Source organism: Rutilus rutilus (genome assembly GCF_951802725.1).
Source record: "Rutilus rutilus genome assembly, chromosome: 15".
NCBI lineage: Eukaryota > Metazoa > Chordata > Actinopteri > Cypriniformes > Leuciscidae > Rutilus > Rutilus rutilus.
The window spans coordinates 24,462,081-24,481,893 of record NC_140220.1 but is presented as its reverse complement, the minus strand read 5'-3'; the positions used below and the strand labels follow the sequence as shown (position 1 = coordinate 24,481,893).

Here is a 19,813-nt window from a genome sequence, read left to right as displayed (position 1 = left end):
AAGCCACCTTAGAATTCAGAGCAGAGAAATGAATATAGCGGAGCAGGTCTCTCACATACACGCACACACACACACATTCCCACACAAAATCACTATAGCTTTCAAATACAGCCTGTCAGATGATGGTAGCTCCTGCTAGTTGGCTCAAGTGACTGATGTTAAAACGAAATGAGATTTGGCCACAAACACTGACTCACGTGATGGTGTCGATCATGTCCAGACCCATCTCCACACAGCAGTGAGCGTGGTCCGTTTTGGGCTGGGTCAGGCCAGACACACAGTAATAACAGTCTCCCAAGATCTTAATCCTCCTACAATGGTTTTCCTGCCAATCAGACACACAAAAGCACGATTGGAGTTTTTCCAGAGACACAGAGCCAATAAAAGGGATGTGCAGTTGAAACCAAGTCAGTGATGCGGTTCATAAATATCACATTATACAGAATCTGGTTTCTGAAATAAGGTATTTACACAATTTATGAGTAAAGAAAAGTATGATCATGGTACTTCTGAGACAAACCATTAGGAAGTGTCCTGCTTTGTCAGTTAAGAAATGAGCAGATGAGAGTTTATTTGGCAATTAAAATCCCACTTCTATGTTTGTTTTTATTATAAAGCTGTTTGTGTGCTTGTCACTTTATGTGGAACTTGCATTAAGTCTAAAGGCCTGTTCACACCAAGACTGATAACTATAAATTTAACTTCAACTATAACTATTTTAGAGTCCACACCAATGCATGATAACATTCTGTTTATTATAATTGCGTACTGCAGTTTTGCGCTGCTTTTAAATGCTTGAGTTCTTTGAAGTAGCCAGGTTTCTGATTGGCTGTCAATGTTTTTATCGTTCATCACCTAAAAAATCATTTCGTGAGTTATTCCAGCAGTATCGTTCCTCTGTGTTATCTTTATAGTTTATGTGATGTGGAATTACCTATTTTTGTATCAGACTGATTATTAAAACCATTATAGTTATCATCCTTGGTATGAATGGGCCTTAACAAATATATTTTTCTGTATTAAAATGGATAAAGTCTATTGCAAAAGCTTGTATTTTAAATTGTAATATGTCACAATATTACTGTTTTACTGTATTTTTGATCAAATAAATGCAGCCTTATGGTGAGCATAGGACTTTTGAACAGTAGAGTAGTTTCTATTCATTTTTCCAATTGAGTTGAGAATTTAGAAGCTTTATCACATTTGGAATTTCCACTTCACAATGTTGGGTTACACTTTATTTTAGGCGTGATGTAGTTACATTGTACTAACTCAAATAAGTAATGAGTCATATTAATTAACTACATGTAATTACTACAGAGTTACGGTTAGGGTTAGGATTTGGTTTAGTGGCAGTTACTTGTAATTATGCATAATTTACTGTTATTACAATAGTAAGTACATGTAGTAACGTGTAACTACGTCACCTTAAAACAAAGTGTTACACAAATTAGTTCTTAAACTATAGATACTGATACAAATAGGCCTAGATTATACCATTCACATTAATCAGGATTATACCATTCACATTAATTAAACAAATCAATGAGACACTTTAGACTAAATAGAGTGAGACAAACAGAAAGACAGAAAAACAGGAACTCTCTACAGATCAATTGCTCTATTTTATGAGAGATGCACCATCTGGCACCACAGGGCTCAAAAGCACAAACACACACAAACACCATCTGTGCCAATCATTTCCAACTGTTGCCTGAAATTCTACCTGATTCTGCCTTTTTTTTTTTTTTTTTGACAAGAGAGCTACATGTCACAGAAGTCTTACTTTTCTCTGTATTTAATAAAGACTTACACTTGCTGACTTGGGGATACAGAAAATCAAACTGAGCCATGAAATTGTTGAAGAAAAGGAAAATTATTAAAGTGAAAATTTGGAGCTAATCTCTTTCAACACCAGCACATTAAACAGTTTTTACTTATTGGAGGAAAAATAATTACAATCCACAAAGAAGATCCAAATAATGCAAAAGCCTCTAGTAAAAGTTGTAGTTGTAATTTACAGAACATCAAAGATAATTCTGTATGATCACAGGCAGCACCTTTGAAAAGTGCAAACACAATCACAGCTGTCAGGATGGTAATTTAGCATTTACTGTGAGGGGCTGCTGAAATATTTATTGGTGTTTGCTAGGAATAGAATCTCGATTACTTTTGGTAGGGATCTGAAAAAAACCCTAACATTCTATCAAACTTCTGTCTTGCACAGTTTATTCTTTGAACATGAATGATACCAGATAACATCTCAAATTATGTGGTTTGTTCAGGACAAGGTGGGCAAATACAGCGTGTTTCAACAAGATGGACCCGACTTGAAATCACTATATCTCTGCATCCACAAACCACACATGAATGAAATCCTCACCACTTGAAAGAACGGGGCATAGAGTTTCAATGGCCGCCACAACAATATACCTCTCCCAGCGCACCAACAGCCTCTAACCTCAATTGTTCACAAGATGGTGACCCAATTGTGTCCATCTATTTGAAACACCCTGTACTTTTCTAAGTGATCTGGTGGATGATAGAACAGGCAAGAGACAAGAACGCTTTTTTTATATAGTGCACTTTTAAAGTATAATTACATACATAATATACTTTAAAAGAATATACTTGAGTGAAAAATAAATGTACGCTCTAAAAAATGCTGGGGTTTTTTAAACCCATGTTTGGGTCAAATATGGACAAACCCAAGAATTGGTTAACATTTTTAAAATAAATGTTTAAACCCAACAGGTGGGTTTGTCCATATTTGACTCAAACATGGGTTGAGACAACACAGCATTTTTTTCGAGAAGACTTAATTGCATGTTAATTGCAATTATCTAAAGTGTTGCCAAAGACTTGGGAGTGGGCTGTGTTGTCATAGTCAAGTAAGCAACCATGTATAGCATGCAGGCACCTAGTAATGCCCTAGCAACAACCAGAACAGTTTATCAACAACATAGCAAAGAGCTAAAAAAACTAACGGTGTGTCCGAAATCACATACTGTCTGAGTAGTTACTAGATTTGAATTTGAACTTACTTTAGACTGAAACGTACTTAATTTGAACATACTTAAAAGTATGTTATATGGGGCTCTGTCATTTACTTATTTGGCAAACAACGGAAATTTTCTTCAAATCTACCAGTTACAGAGGGTTTCAGGTAAGCGATCCACAGCAGCTTTGGCACCTACACTCTGTTGTTATGAATTGTCATCATTGTCCCACGTTCTCATTGGTTTGCTGGCATATGAGGGATTTCAAACGCAGAGAAAGCTGTCCGTGAATCGCTCGCCCAAGAGGAAAAATGTAATGCTGCTGCCAGATCTCGATCAACGAAAATCACATTGTATTTGATACAAAGTGGGGGGAAAAAAGTCATAACTGAAACTATTTTGATAGTATTTCATTTTCTCTATAAGGAAATTTACTTTTAACGAAGACAGACCTACTGTAACTATACGAGGCTGTTACTCGATAGTCTATGCGTTTGTTAACTTATTTTTCAAAGCTTGTGAAGGCTTCAACAGGTAAATGTAGGCTACTTTCAATAAAAGGTCAAACATATTAGTAATACTTTAGCTGTGTTGCTCTGTGTTATGAGAGTAAGCAACTGAGCAGCTAACACCCTGTATAGAGTGAACGCGAGCATCTCGGTTATAAACTTATCCAACGTATCTTTTCTGCACCAAGTGCATTTTTGACAAAGTGCCACCCAGCATACCCATTAAATAAAAAGTTACCAATCGCCACTGCTATATAGTATGACTACGGGTAGCATGAATAAATCTGCCATGTTGTCAAGTGACCAACTAGTTGCGTCGCTTCACTGCCATTCATAAATCCATGAGTAAAGAGTAAAGTGTCCATCGAATGCGCACTTCAGAAACTCTGTGAAAGAAATAGGTCATCCAGGTACTTTCCACCAACTGTTTTTTTGCATACTATGTATTTGGACATACTATGGCCTAATGTTTTTCGCATACTATATAGTAGGGAAGTATTCGATTTTGGATGTAGCGTAAGAACACTTTAGCAACCACATAGCAATGCCTTAGCAACCACCCACAATACCCTAGTATTCCTGTTTGTATATGCTATTTTACAGCTGGCAAGTTGCTTTAGAGGAAGTGGTGTTTTTTCAACCAAATCACTTGACATGTAATTTATGTAAATGCAGGTTGGATTTTTCTCAGTCAGAAGTCTTTTGTCCATTGTTATTTTTGCTCTAACTCAAATGCTTCCTCTCTGAGGATTGAGGAAAATTGTACAGAGGAACTCTATGAGAAGCTGTGGCCACTAATGGGGATTATGATTATAATGCTGTTTAGCATATTGTCGTCAGACTGTGAGCAATCATATAAGGTACTGCATACACCCATTGACTCAAGCTTTCTATTGTGATTTGCTAATCTCTTCCTTTCTCTCAACACATACATGCCAATAGTATTACTTACTGTAGCGAGCTCATCAAATTTTCCGAAGAGCTCATTCAGTAGTTTAACCAGCTCTTGGGCCGTGCACTGTGATGCTAGACTGGTAAACCCAACAATGTCTGCAAACAGGATGCTGCACAGAATGAGAGGAACAGGTTACGGGGATTCACAACAAATCTTACACTGTTCTTTGTAATAGCTTAGGGACAAGCCAGAAAACTGTGTTTTATCAGAAACATGCACAGGACTATAAAAGCAATATGAATCACCCAGCGTCTACTGAGTCTGTTGGCCTTTTTTCATTAAAACATTACAATCTGTAGTCAGATTAACCCAGGCCAGGGGTCCGGGGGGGTTCTTGGCTCACCCAATCATTTATTGAGTGAGTTTAACCCACCTGAGGTGTCAAGTTCTGGCTGGTTAGTATAGTCCAATAAACTAACTGTATCATTAATTTAGCATGTCAGTATGTCAATTTAGCATGTCAAAATACTTTTGTTGAAGTTGCGATGAAACGGAAGTAGTAACAAATCTACAATAAAAACATTTTGACGAACATTCTTGAAAAAAGAAAACATGTAGGGCGGGGACTTGGCTCCATCCATCACTTGTTGATTGGATGGAAGCAGATCTGAACGCGAGCTTGTTGTTGATTGTAAGAAAATGGCGGGATTCGGAAAATGGCGGGAAGTGGACTAAATGATTGGAGAAGTCCAGCATACATCACCAGAGAGCAGTCTGTCGTTTCACCGGAAGATCCAGTTTAATCATTTTGATTAAAATCATTTAAAGATTAAAAAGGTGCAAAATGAAATAACATGCTTATAGAAAATAAAAAAGGTAGATTTTCATTTCATGCCGACCTCAACTAAACTAAAATATAATAAAACAGTAATATGAATTACCACAGATTCATTTTAGTTTTACTTTAGATTACTTATTACAGAATATATAGTAAATATTTCTAACTTTATAACACACCTTCATTAACATTAAAATGTAATGCTGCGATAAAATCTAAATTAAAACGAAAGTAAATGAAAGATGTTAATTATAACAGAAATGGAAATTCAGAATTTGGCTGGACAATTCGGAAAATGGCTGGAAGTGGACTAAATGATTGGAGAAGTCAATCATTGAAAAGTGAAAAAAAAAATTAACTAACATTCACAGTGAACTATAATCAAAAACTAAATTAGTAGAACAAGTTCGAAATAAAACTAAATTCAAAACTATAATAAACAAAAGGCTCCAGATTCATTGGTTACATCACATTTCTGACTAAGGTTACAGACTCAAAACCTCGAAACTAAGCAAATATGGCAGTGAGAGATGAATGCATGTATTACAGAGCTCGTAGTTACAGCCCACCTTTCATCCTTAAACTGGAGCTGGGGCCTGCATTAACCTCATCTTTTAGACAGTTAGTGGGTCATGGAAAAGTTACTTGTATGCATCATCTTTCACTCCCAAATCGCTTGGTTGGAGCAGGTCTTTAGGGATGGCATATGTGTGTATGTGCTATTGTGTGAATTTGCCCCCCAGCACTTGCTCCATCTCTCACTCTGCATCTCTCTGCGTGTGTGGGCAGCGTGGGTTAATTGAGCAGCTCTTGAGTTGATAGCACTAGCGCTGTAGGCGCCGTACATGCTGTGCGAGCTTTGGTTGGGAGCCAGACTCAGGAACTTAGACGACTGCGCGTGAGTGGAGTGTTGTTGACTCTTATTGACTCACTGATTCAGTATTCGCAATCACAATTTAAATACAATTAAATTGACACTGTCGGTCTAGTCTGAAAAAAAAAAAAAAAAACTATAAATGTAGTGCTCTCCTCTCTCATTCATGGAATGGGTTTTCAACATGAATGGCTTGATTGAAACAATTTCTCTCTCTCGCTCTCGTTCCTTCTATACCTGACGTTGTCATGCCGTTGGATGTATATCTTGTGGAAGATTCTTTCTGGTGGCTTCAGGAAGTCCTCCTTCATCTCCATGGCAACATTCCTGGGCAGCAGGCTCATTAGGAGGCGTTCCTGTTGAATATGTCCATTACATTTTGGGATAAATAGTGAGTTTTTTTAGTGCCATCAGTCAAGTTTAATAATTATTATAATACTCGTTAGAATTCATTTACTAATTTTTATCACTACTATTCCAATATTGTAAAATAATATAAAGCCTTAAAACTATAAAATAACACAAATAGAATTGTGGGAATTGTGCAGTGACCAAATATGACAAACACATCAAAACTCTCTAATTGGTCACAATTGCTGCCCTTTAATTGATTTTTGACATTCACTCAACCAACTTTATGAGGGATGTGTTCCCAACATACCGCCAATAAGAATTTTGTGTAAACTTTTCAATAAATGACAAATTGGACACACATGTCATTTATGTTAGCAATGTGCTAAAACATGGTAGCAATGTGCTAATTTATGATAGTAATGTGTAAAAGCATGTTAATTCATGATAGCAACATGCTAATTCATGCTAGCAATGTGCTAAAGCTTTACTTTTAACTATTTCAAATGGAAAACGTTTGAAAACCAAAGTTTTTAAAACTTCTTCAAACTTTCTGGGGTGAGTTTCCCAAAAACATTGTTAGCCAAATATGGTCGCAAGTTCCCTTGAATTGTATTGGTAACGACAGAACTAGCTAAATGTTGTTATAGAACATGTTAAAGCCTCATCAAGTAATGTTAACCACAGACATGGACATTTCCAAGGGAAGCCATAGCCTTCCGGCTGGCCTTTAAAATGATGTCATAATTGAGCATCTCTATAAAAAAAACACAAAATGTTTGTGCTGGCCATTGCATTATGCTATTGTTAGTTTAAACTGGCCACTTCTGTTATCTGTATGCGTTTTATCTAATGAACTCGGTGATAGCTATAAAGTGGCCAATCTCTGTAAGAGATCACAGTTTTGAGCTTTGGAGTTGGTTGGCATGGCAAAGGTAAGTTTCCGTGGAAACGCATACAGTTCATTGCCAAGCCATGCGTTACTAAAAGCAGGTGATAAATGCTTTCTCGATGAGCAAACCCCAGCGAGCCATGCCACCGGTGTTAAAAGCCCAATGGGTTGGTTTGTCAATTGCCTTAACTCAAAAGTTGAGCTGAGAGTTGTGTAGAGAGTTTGTATAATTAGCAGCATGACTGTAATTGTCTAAGCCTCTTTCGTTGACTGTGAAATTTAAAACCAGTGAACATTATAGTCTGCAACATATAGATTATTCCTTGTTGACAAAGTTATAAAGTTGTGCTGTGTATATATACTTCATATCTTTACTACTGTATATACTTATTTGACCAAAAATGCAGTAAGATAACTGTTAAAATAAATGTTCCTGGGACTAGGTTTAAGCCTCGTCTGTGAAACCGGGGGTTAGTTTTTTTAATTTAATCCAAAACATACATATCAAATATTTTCCACCTCGTGATTTTATCCATCTGCCCCAGAAACTCTCAAACTTTTGAAATCAATACATCAGCCACTCTAGCTGAATGTGCACTTTTGTGCACATAAATGATCGATCATCTGAATGTGCGAATGGAAAGATTAGAGACTGGTCCACATCTATAAAGCGAGTGTGAGAGTTTGTGTGTCAGAGAGAGAGTTGTGTGGTACAGGCTGGTGTGATGTATAGAGTGGGTGGTGTTACCTTCTATTCAGGGAGTTTGTTGGGTAGGAGGTGGATGAGTCATGTGCAAACAATTATAACCAATTTCAGTCGCTAAGGAACAAGGGGAAAGTGTCCTCTCCGCTTTAGTTTGTATGAGTGTGTTTTGCATCTTTCAATCTTTATGCCCCTCTCCACTTCATTTATAAATCATTCAGTAATTATCCACTGCAATTGAGCTCGGCGAGGGAGATAAGTTATGCGAATGTTGCTATTTGATTCACATACTTTATCATTGATATAATCCACAATGACAGCTAAAGGAAGCAGTCTCACTGAGAAATAAAGTGGGATGGTGAATCTGCTTGTTAAGGTAGGTTGCTGCTGCAAGAAAATGTTCACATCACAATCTGCTGTGTGTGCAGTTTTGTCCAGAAATGTCCATCCCGCAAATATGCTAACAGATACAATGAGGAATTTGATCTAAGTATAGAAAAGTCCTGTTTCTTTCAAGATTGGGCTCATAGAGGTGCTCTGTATCTAGTCAGATACATGGAAGAATTTTAAAATATATTAATTATATATATATAAAAAAGAATATTATTTACAGATGACTTTTCAGCATGGAGTGGGTGCTTGTAAACAATGGATCTGTATTCACCCTCTGCCCCGCTGAGGATGACATCACTAGCCCCACTCTGGACCCAGAGCCCTTTAGCCCCTCTGCTCCTCCTCTGACACCACTCTATTGTGTGGATTTGCCTCGGGTTTTCTGGTCTCCAGTTCTGCCCAGTCAAAAAGGATCCCCTGGCTCCGCCTCCAGCCGTCGATCCCGTTACTCCACTTCGGCCCGCCGACCTGTCGGCTACGCCCTCCCTCGGCTCCAGCTGGGACTATCGTCCTTACGGCTCCACCAGGCTCCCTTGTCCCTTCGTCTCCACCTTGGTCAGATGTCACTCTGCCTGTGCCATGGACTTATGGGTCTTCACCTAAGCTTCGTCCCTCCACCCCTTTGGCTCTGTCGGGCTTCGCCTTGGTCCTCAGTCACGCCGGCTACACCTCAGTCCTCTGGCACCCTGGCACAACCCCGGACGCTCGTCACTGAGGCTCAGCCTCCAAGGACATTGTGTGGCCGGTCTTGCTGGCTCTTTGTCTGCGCCTAGTGCTCCACTTCCATCGGCCTCTTCTCCATCAGTTGTCCTTGATTTCTCTAGTATTTAGTCCTTAGATTCCTCAGTCCATGTCATTAACGTTTTGATGTGAGTTATACCCTGGTGATCTCCTGCGTGTTCCAATTTATTCCTGAATGTCGGCTTGAGAGCCTTGTTTGAAAATTATTTATATATGGCAGGCAGATCTCCAGCAGATCAGGTTCTTGGTCCGAGCGGTCTATGATGTCCTTCCTAGCCCAGCAAATCTCCACATCTGGGGTAGGAACAACTCACCAGCATGTCCTTTGTGGCCTAGGAGGGGTTCCCTTGAGCACATCTTAAGCAGCTGTCCAACAGCCCTGGCGGCACGATCAGGTTCAAAAGTCCATTGCAGAGTCCATGGCCAACAACACGCATGGCTGCCACCGGAGGAACATCACCTTTGTCAGGGTTGGGGAGCAGCCACATTAACCCCTTTTCTACCGACACGATTCCGGTGTGGGTTCCAGGACTTTGTCTGCTCTCAAACTATTACGCGCATTTCCAATGCATAAAAAGAGGGGTTCCGGGCCAGAAAAATCGGTTAAAAAATTTGCTGGTTTCGAACCGAGCCGGGGAGCAGTGGGCATAGAAAAACTGTTGTTGTCTCGTTGAGAAATGTAATAATGTTGCACTACATTGCTCTTTACATAAACATTTATAAAACTATGTGCACGAGAGAGACCCAGCATGCGAGAGAGCGAGTGAATCAATGGTTTCAGTTTCTCTCCAAAAAGGATAGATAAGAGTACTGGCAGTTTATGCGAGCTGCCGGTTTGCTTGAATCACTCCCGGTACTGTGAACAGAAAAACAGAAGTGCGCAAACACTGGAATGCGCAATTTTTTCTTATAGACTGGTCATAGGCAGGTAAACCACACATAGTAGTGTTACGTCACCGTTCGCTCCTCAAGTCTGTGGAAAGAAACACGCGGTCGGTTTGCGACAGGCTCCAGCTCACCTGGCCGAGAACAGGCTCTGGCTCCAGAACGCCAGCCAGGCTGTTCACCTTGGCTTTGGACTGGGAGCTTCAAGTCGATCTGGGGAGGCAGCTCAATTTCCCGGTCCACATCGTGGCAAGTGCATTGACGTGGTGCTAACATCAGCCACTTCGAAGCAGGTGCTCCCGACAGAGCTCACGGTGGCCAGTGCCGGTCCTCCCTATACGCAAAGTACACAAGTTGCGTAGGGCCCCCGAACCACCAGGGGCCCCCTTGCTCTAAAGAATTTATGATTTAGGACTGTGTTTTAGTTTCGATTTTTATTTTGATATTACGCCGCTTTCCGTTTCTTTCCTTTAAAGTAAAGTGCTGTCACCATACGTAACATCCAAATAAGTCAAATCATGTAATGTCACGAGCACAAGCGTCTCAAACAGGCGGCTTTCTGTCCGCGCGATCCAGGATCGTTTTTAACGTTTAAATACACGCAAAAATGACAAAATATCCATCTTCGGGACTTTTTAACTTAAAACGCATTCAGTTATGTCTTCGGTGAACATAATAGCTGGGAAAGTAATCAAATGCTTGTCAGTGTATTAGGTCAGTGCATCCGGTCTTAAAGTGAATGCAGCCTAATAAACCTGCCATTTATTCTTAATCAAACAACAAAAGAAAACGAGAGAATCATTCACTGCTCTTCACTATATAATATTAATAACTTTAATAAGAATCAATGTATATTTACTGATGGTCCCTAGATCTAGATTAAAGCTGCGAGGTGACCGGGCTTTTTCTGTTGTTGGGCCAAAGTTGTGGAACAGTCTCCCGGTCTCTCTCAGATCAGTTTCATCAGAAGCTGAATTTAAATCTAAGCTAAAAACATACCTTTTTTCTCAGGCATATAACTGTTCCTAGACTTTTTAGACCATTTATCGGTGTTCTGATTTACTCATTCTTTCTTTTTTTCTCTTTTTTGCATTGCGGTCTTTATTATATTTATCTATGTATGTATGTATGTATGTATGTATGTATGTGTTACGCATGTTTTTGTGTATAGGTGTGTACTGTGTGTATATGCTCATGTATGTATATTTGTGCATGTGTACATGTGTATGTGTATATATGCATATGTGTATATCACTTATTTTATACCTTTTTTTAGTATGACATTGTACAGCACAGTGGTCAACTATTGTTGTTTTTACTGTGCTTTATAAATAAACTTTGATTTGATTTGATATATTTAATCCATAAAGACTATGCAATGTTTTATTTATTTAACTTTTCTTCCATTTGATTTATTTATTACATTTCTGTATATTAGGCTATTGTTATTAATATTATTGCAAATTAAAAGTGTTGTTTTACAAAAATATTGTAAAATATAAATTATTCCTATGATGGCAAAGCTGAATTTTCAGCAGCATTACTCCAATCTTCAGTGTCACATGATCCTTCAGAAATCATTATAACGTGAATTTTCTGCTCAAGAAACATTTCTTCTTATAAATATTGAAACCAGTTCTGTTAATACAATAATATTGTATAAATGTGAAAGCCTTTACTATCATTTTTGATCAATTTACTGCAACCTTTCTGAATAAAAGTATTAATTTCTTTAATATATTTACTGACCCCAATCGTTTGAACTGTCTTACAGACAGAGATATTTATAACCAGACAGAAGAACATTTGATTTCCCAGAAAGAAATACCTGCAATTCAGTAAATTCCACATCCCGTCATTCCATTTCATATTCCAATGTAACTTTTTTTCTGGCTTTTTTTTTTTCTTTGCAAAAACATACACTGATAGCACAATAAGGAATATAATCAGGGTCCATTTTGAGTTCATGTTGACTAAGAAGTTTACATTTAAAGCTAGTAAGCCAAATGAAAATGCTAAAGCTCTGAGGTGCGTTTGGTGGACTGTGTTGTCATTATAGTTGTATACAGCCTGCATACCAACTAAGTCAACCACCTGACCTCAGTCCTGATCTCATAACTGTTTTGTGTGTCTTAGAGTACATGCATCTGTGTGTATGTGTTTGCTAAGAAAGCTTGACCTTTAAGCTAGTCAGGGGGGAATAAAAGCAATCTTGCAAGGTAATTACCTGTCAAAACTGCCACTTTAACTTGAGGGAGATATTGAAACAGCTGATCATTTGATCTAAAACATGCAACTGCTTGTTTGAGCGAGTCTGACCTGTTTCTCGTTCTCGTCCTCTAGTTGCAGGCGCTGCTGGATGCAGTTTCTGGCCTGTAGGAAAGCCTTCCTCTGGGTGCGCTCAGTAAGGACTCGTACAAACACACCCGACAGATTCACGCCGACCAGCAACACTGCATTTGCTACCAGCTACAAACACACAGAGAGAGAAAAATAACAGGATTTGTGTGACCATCTCTGTTTATCGGACCATGGAGAAGGATTCTGACATTTAAGCAACAATTGGCGACTGAATATGAACTTTCAGTGATTAGGAGTGGGGGGTGTGTGTGTGTGTGTGTGTGTGTGTGTGTGTGTGTGTGTGTGTGTGTGTGTGTGTGTGTGTGTGTGTGTACAAGAGAGAAAAACAGGGCACGGAGAGAAAGTTGCTTGAAGACGAGACGGACACATATGCCGATGCCGAGAGAGGGGGCAGTGAGTTCATTTTTTTCAATCCGTCCTGAGATGATAAACTCGAGCGCGGAGACGGACACAAACCCCCCATGCTAGATAGCCTGAGAAACTCTGCAGATATGCTACTGTGACTGAAAGAATCAGCAATTGCCTTGCTTTTCAAACAGACACATCAAACAGGCACCCATTAAGGGATTTGTATTGTTCATTGATAGAGCAACAGAAAAGTAGATTACCCAGAATCCCCTCAACTGGTCTATGCATTCTTTTAACAGGCCTTTGTAATTGAAAGTGAAGGCCATTTGCTGAACAGAACAAAGCCGTGGCATTACTACAAATCTTTAGCGAAGTTTCAAGCCGTATAAATTATAATAAACAAAGTGGCCTTGGTAAAAGGGTATTGGCTATTGATCGGTGATCACTGAAAATGCTTTAAAGTCTTGCAAGATCAGAGCCATTGCAATCAGCTTATAAATGGCTGACCGTCCTGTATTTTAATGCGTGATGTGCACCAAGGTTACACTGTGACAGTGAGTGAGAGGTTGTGGAAAAAAACCTCATTAACTCAGCATGTGAGCGGTGACACTTGTGTCTAGATGTGAAGTGTTCTTGAAGTTTGGAGTGCAATAATGAAATACTGTATATGCTGTGAGATGCTGCCGTTTTAATGTGAAGTGGCACACTGATATTTTTAGATCAGGTGATTTTAATGAGTTTATGTTGATCCTCTTCGCTTAAGGTCTGTGGAGCGTTTTGATAGGATTTGAAGCACTCTGTCTGTCTTTTCAAAGAAATCAAGGCTTAATAGGTCAACAAATCCAGTCCTTGTTCTCACAGGTTCGGTTTTTGATGACGGAAGCTGCAATTTCTGTGTGAGTGTTTGTCACAAACATCACTTAGGCGAGGATGTAGTGAGACGTGTGAAACTGTCACGGTGTTCAATAAATCAGTGGCATAGAGGTTACAAGCTGAACTGAAATGTGTCTGTCTGCCAGAATAAATAAAAGATCAATGCATTAAAATTAATATCATGACACTTGCACTGTTTCCCCACAGGTTGGGTTTTGAATCAATCTGACCCCAGTGAAAACACAGTTCACTCACAAATTATGTCATCATTTACTCATCCTCATGTTGTTCCATACCTGTATCACTTCCATTCTTTCACACTTTCAAAAGAAAATATGTTGAAGAATGTCGGTAACCTTAAAGTTTTGGTTTTGACTTCCACTGTATACGGATATAAAAACACATTTCTCAAAATATCCTCATTATTTTATTCCACGGAATAAAGAAAGTCATACAGTTTTGGAATGAGGGTAAATTATGACAGAATTTTCATTTTTCAAAAGTGAAAAATCTTTCAAGCCATGAAGCGACAACTAAAAAGAAAAGGTCTGTATGAAATGTCTGTGTGAAAAGTTCCAACCCCAAATTATGTTTACTGTGTAAAACTGTATATCAGACAATTGTGTTAAATGTTTAATTACAGTATTTTATTCAAACTCAAGGGTATTTCACTATTGGGTAGTCCGGTCATGTGTTGTGCTATGACAGAAAACGACAGCCTGCAGTGGTTTCACAGTAAAGTTCTGACTGCTAAATCCTATAAAACATTTATTTTTTATTATTTCCATTTATACTATGTTTGGCACAAGATTCACAGATCCACAAGCTGTGGAAATATCCAAATATCCTTAGTTCTGATATTCTTAATAAAATAAAGTTAAATTAATTAAATCAGTGGTGAAAGTGATTTAAAATGTGCATTTACAATACACACCGTGATATAATCAGATAGTTCCTTAATTTTATGTTGGCTTAGCTACAAATGATTAAGTTGTAAACTTACACACCTTCCATTTTTTTGTTAAAATTACCCAATTATTCCTGAATGATTCTGATGATTGCTGATATCTGAATGTTTTTTTTTCTTTTTCACTAAAGAAGTTCATTCTGACTGACTCCTTTCTTTAGGAGCTGTCCATCCTCGTTGGTGCTGAAGTCAAACAGGGTGCGCGCTCTTCACGCCACCTGTGTGCACGTGCGGCAATGTTCGCCCACAGCCCTCATGCTCCAGCAAGCACACTTAACCACTAGTGCTTTACCATATATGACACGCCAAATAAAAGAATACGAACATGAAATGTTCAATGACACAACTTACCGGTGTCCACACGAAAGGTCTACGCGCCGTAACCGATGTCACCATCACGATGAAATGCGACGCAGCCACCAGGATACCGAACAAAATCGCCAAGAGCGTCCTGACCGGAAGCAGAGAGTAGGCAACAAACGTAACGAGCATCAGCTGCCAGACACCTTGCTCAGGTGTTGTGCTCGGTGCATCAGGTGCCAGCGCGCCCTGAGTCCCGTGACCCAGCGCGAGAGGAAACGGGCAACAGAGCAGCGCGAACGTGAAGCTGAAGAGCAGCGCGAGTCGCGCGATCTGCTGCAGCTGCGTGACCTGCAGATATTTGACGTTGGTGACGATGAAGAGTGAGGTGAAGATGACGCAGTGGACCGGGTGCGAGCCCTTGGACACGGTGAAGCGCGAGCCGGCGGACAGCAGCTCCACGAGCGCCAACGCGGACGCGGCGAGAATGAGGATGGCCAGCGCTTTGAGCGTGGCGTTCTGCTCGAGCTTCAGGTTGTACTTCTGGAAGAGAGTCTCGAGCTCCTTGCAGTCAAACTCGCGCTCACACGCACCGGCCAGGCAGCGACTTTTCCTCCGCCGCGTGCGGACTCTGGGAAACGGAACTTCCTCCATAGCGGGGCCATTCATACAGCCAGAGCTCTTCTTCACAAGCACCGCATGTCCAACACTTGTTGTCGCGGTCCTGGCGGCAACTGTCGCGCCTCGAGACGGACTCGCGCACACTGACCCCAGCGCTAGACTGTATCTAATCCGCAGCACGCGCCGCCACCATCCACAGGTTGGTGACTGTTGTAACGAGCGCAGACAGCACCCGCCTCCTCTTTTCTCTCCCTCGCGCTCTCTCTCCTCCCTCCTCAAGGCGGTCTCCAGGGAACAGACCACCCGTAGCGTTTGTTCGGCCCCAGAAAGAGGTTAACATCGACCACGCAGAGCCGGGACTCCCCTCTCCGCATCCCACAGCTGCATCTCAGCGCCGCGGCCGGATCACGCATGCGCAATCTCAGCCCGCGATTGAGAAACCAAGCACGTCTCCCAGTCCTCAAAAAAAGATAAGACAAGACAGCAGAGCAGCTCTGACAGGGCTCGTCTTAAATGGAAAAACGGCAAGCAGTAGGGCAGTCTTCATGTAGGCTATGACGCTCCATCGTGTGTATGAAACGAATGATGTTTTCCTTTCGACTCACCAAAACAGAAATAACCCAGGAGAGTCTCCCCGCCGCGCGCCTATAAATAGCACGCTGATCAGTGGCCTTTTAATTAAGCACTTTAACTCCAGCTCGAGCCTTTGTTTGGAGTGCCGTTACCGATCCGGCAGCGGAGCAGGTGTTGCGGATTACAGATCGCATTCATCTTTTATTCTCGCGCATCTGCGTCTAAATTGATTACCGCCGGGTGCCTAAGTGGATTTTTACGTTGGGACAATGGGGTTGAGGAGGTGTGCCCGACCCTCCATTCATGAAGAGCTTCTTGTGTTCATTTGGCTGCTGTTAAATGGACTGTCAAGAGAGCGCTCGAGTCCCACTTGGACCTTAAACCCATAGAAGCAGACTACGGGCGCCGTTAGTGACCCTGAATACTTTCTACTCACAGCCCCCGCTATGGGACCTCTGCCAACAAATAATTAGGTCATAAATAAAATTGTATTATTAATTAACAAAACAACATAAACGTTGATAATTTTTAGTTTGTTCAAATTATCTAATTGCTAGATCTTAAAGTCTCCATGAAATCAAAATAATTTTTTATAGAATATGTAGGCTATTGTAAGAGAATTAACCGTGCACTTTTTTTACGGAGCCCCTAAAGGGACAGAAAGATAAAAATATGAGTTGAAGGAAAAAATATGTGTCAATACTTTTGCATTCTATCGCAAATGCAGTGCGTTTCCCCGAGAAACTTTGTGTTCCCTCGCAAAAAAACTTTTGCGTTCTGCCGAGAAACTTTGTGTTCCCTCGCAAAAACTTCATAGGCCTACATTTTTTTTCTTTGAAACTTCCGTTTCCCGATCACACTACTGTAAGGACAAAGTTTTAAAAACTGCTCTAACTCTAAGAAAATCAAAGAGTGCACACCACAACGATAATAAGAAAAAACGATATTGTTGGAATCACTTTCAGAGCGTTTTTTTCCAACTGACCAATGATAAAAACATTGAAAGCCAATAAAAATGCATCAGACTTTAAAGTGTGCACTGCAGTTATGTTTACAGAATATGCTGTATGTTTTTTTTAAATAAACATAGGCTTAATGCTGCTGTGGACGTAGTTATCATTATGGTTATCGTTATAGTTTCTGTTCTTGGTGTGAATGAGCCTTTTATTATAAAGCAGAATATAAACCAACAACCGTACTGTATGAGCAGATCGGAGCATTTCCATTTCTCATTCACTGTTTTAATGACCCTCTCTGGCATTAATTTTTGTCTAAACCTTTGTACTTCTGCTTTCATTTAAAAAATATACCAATTATGCCTAATAACCCAACAACACGTAAGACCATGTAAACACTTTAAAGGATGTTCAAGCAGATTATTCAATGACTTCAAAACCAAAGCTGACAATTTCAAAATTTCACGTTAACGTGTTTTCCTTGTGTTATCAGGTTTTCAAATGGCCTTTTTAATCACAAAATTGTGTCAGTGTAGTTCTGCTGTCTATTCAGAATCGCCTGAAGCAGAAAAATAACCCAGAATCATCTTGTTTTAGTAGCTTGGGATCAAAAAGACATCATTCAATCAAACCGTAACACCATAGAGGAGGGTTAGACGCACGTTGAAATACTGAATTGTGTGTGGGTTGTGGCAAGGGAGCATGCGTGTATTATTTATGAGCCCTTGATTAAACATGACTACGGCTTGTGCTGTAGTGAGTATGATCTGTAACTTTATATCCATCTGGCTGCTCCTCAGATTTATTGTGAAGAAGCTGTTTAGATTCAGTAAGTACATTTCAGATAAGCAGAGCTGGCACTCAGCAGAACGGTAACTGTCAGAATGATCACAATACATAACCGTTAGCACCTCTGAAGGATCCATGAATCTCATAATTGCGATAATTAAAGGCTGACGTCTAATCAGGCTTCGGAGAGACTTGTAAGTGATGTTCTCTTACAATTTATGACATTAGACTTCCTTCAGTGGCAATCACTCAAACCTGCAGGGCAGTTAGAAGTTATTTTAGTCCATTCCTCAAATACAGTTTCAGTTCATGTGTATTTTGGGGGCATCTTGATCGCATGGCCTGCTTTTGATTGCACAGCATGCAGTAGATGCCCTTGTTGGCTGGTAGAGCCGTCCCAGCACTTATCCTCATAAAAAGTCTGTCAACATTATGAATTTAATCTAAACCCTACTGTGCCTTTTCAGCTTATCAGTTATGGCCGATTTAGTCATCTAATCTATTTTAGACTGCTTTACTTTTGTTTTGTTAAAGAAACAGATTTAGTATCTGCCACTTTATTTACACCTGACTTTCAACTTGTTATTTTAACATAGATTTATAGATTGATCTGTGATTGTGATTTGATGTTGCTCATTGTTTGCTAGAGGCATTTAGGTGATTGATTTTTCAAAGTTTTATTGACCCCGACAACATCTCACACAGATGCATCTGATGGAAAACATTTTGACCAGAATTTAATAGTGTCATTAAGGTGAACCACCAGCAGGAAACTGTTTTTAATTTGCACAATTAAATTAGCAAAAAACATGCTTTTGAGAAATAGCTATTAATTGGGAGCAACAGGTCAGGCACATTATAGGCTCTTTCTGTTCTCCTCATTTACTCATCAATCCATGTATGTCAATATGGGGGGATATTCAGGAACTTTGTCTTGAGGGGGGTTATGCTTATAACTGTAATTATTCTTGGTCCTGTGAATTCAAGTGACTGAATGAGATTATTGTTATCTCAAATTATTATTGCTGTAAAAAATGTTTGCATGACACAAAACACTGGCAATGTTTTTGAAGAGGACAAAATCTAGAAATAATATTATTTCAAAAAGGTTCAAAATGTTGTATTTCAATAGTGCACTTAATATACACTGCTGTTCAAAAGTGGGGATAGATTTAAAAAATATATATATTATTTTTATTCATCAAGGTTGCATTCAATTAATCAAACGTGACAGTAAATACAACATTTAAAAAAAAATCTATTTAAAATAAAATGCCTTTTTTTTTACACTTTGTACGCATCAAAGAATTCTGAAGTTGATGATAATAAGAAATGTTTCTTAAGCACCAAATCATATTAGAATGATTTCTGAAGGATCATGTGACACTGAAGACTGGAGTAATGATGCTGAAAATTCAGCTTTACCATCACAGGAATAAACTGCATTTTAAAATATATTAAAATAGAAAATTATTTTAAATTATAATAATATTTCACAATTTTACTGTTTTTACTGTATTTTTTTATTTTTATCAAATAAACAGCCTTGGTGAGGATAAGAATATCATAAGAGAGAATCTTACAGACCCCAAACTTTTGAACGGTAGTGAAATGTTATTTCAGGAGATCAAGTTTTCCAAATAGTAGTTTTCACATGTTGGTTTTGTTGATACGTTTAAATTAAAATTCGGTTTCATTTAGCACTTTAAGGGAAAAAAACGTGTGATCACTGATCTCAATTTCGTTTGACTGAATGGAGATTGCACTTAATTAAGGATGTACCTTCAAGAGACAAGTCCACAAATAGAACATATGATAGATTACATTTTAGCTTAGGACACAAACCCGTTTTTGCAGAACAGATGTTTCTAGGCCAACGTTTCCGTTTCCATGGCCGTATGAATATTTCTACATCACATTTGTCATTTTCATTGTGCCTGACTAG

General features: G+C 39.4%; 1 protein-coding gene across 1 annotated transcript in view; it reads right to left on the bottom strand.

The window, feature by feature from the left end:
• adcy1a (adenylate cyclase 1a) overlaps positions 1-15,835 on the bottom strand; it is a 48,771-nt gene extending 32,936 nt beyond the window's left edge. The window contains exons 1-5 of the mRNA XM_084432514.1: positions 14,981-15,835; positions 12,400-12,549; positions 6,353-6,471; positions 4,461-4,572; positions 198-325 (exon numbers count right to left, since the gene is read on the bottom strand). Coding sequence (XP_084288640.1) covers positions 198-325; positions 4,461-4,572; positions 6,353-6,471; positions 12,400-12,549; positions 14,981-15,598 — 1,127 coding nt within the window. The 5' untranslated portion in view covers positions 15,599-15,835. The remainder of the gene's footprint in view (positions 1-197; positions 326-4,460; positions 4,573-6,352; positions 6,472-12,399; positions 12,550-14,980) is intronic.
• Positions 15,836-19,813: the final 3,978 nt, after the last annotated feature.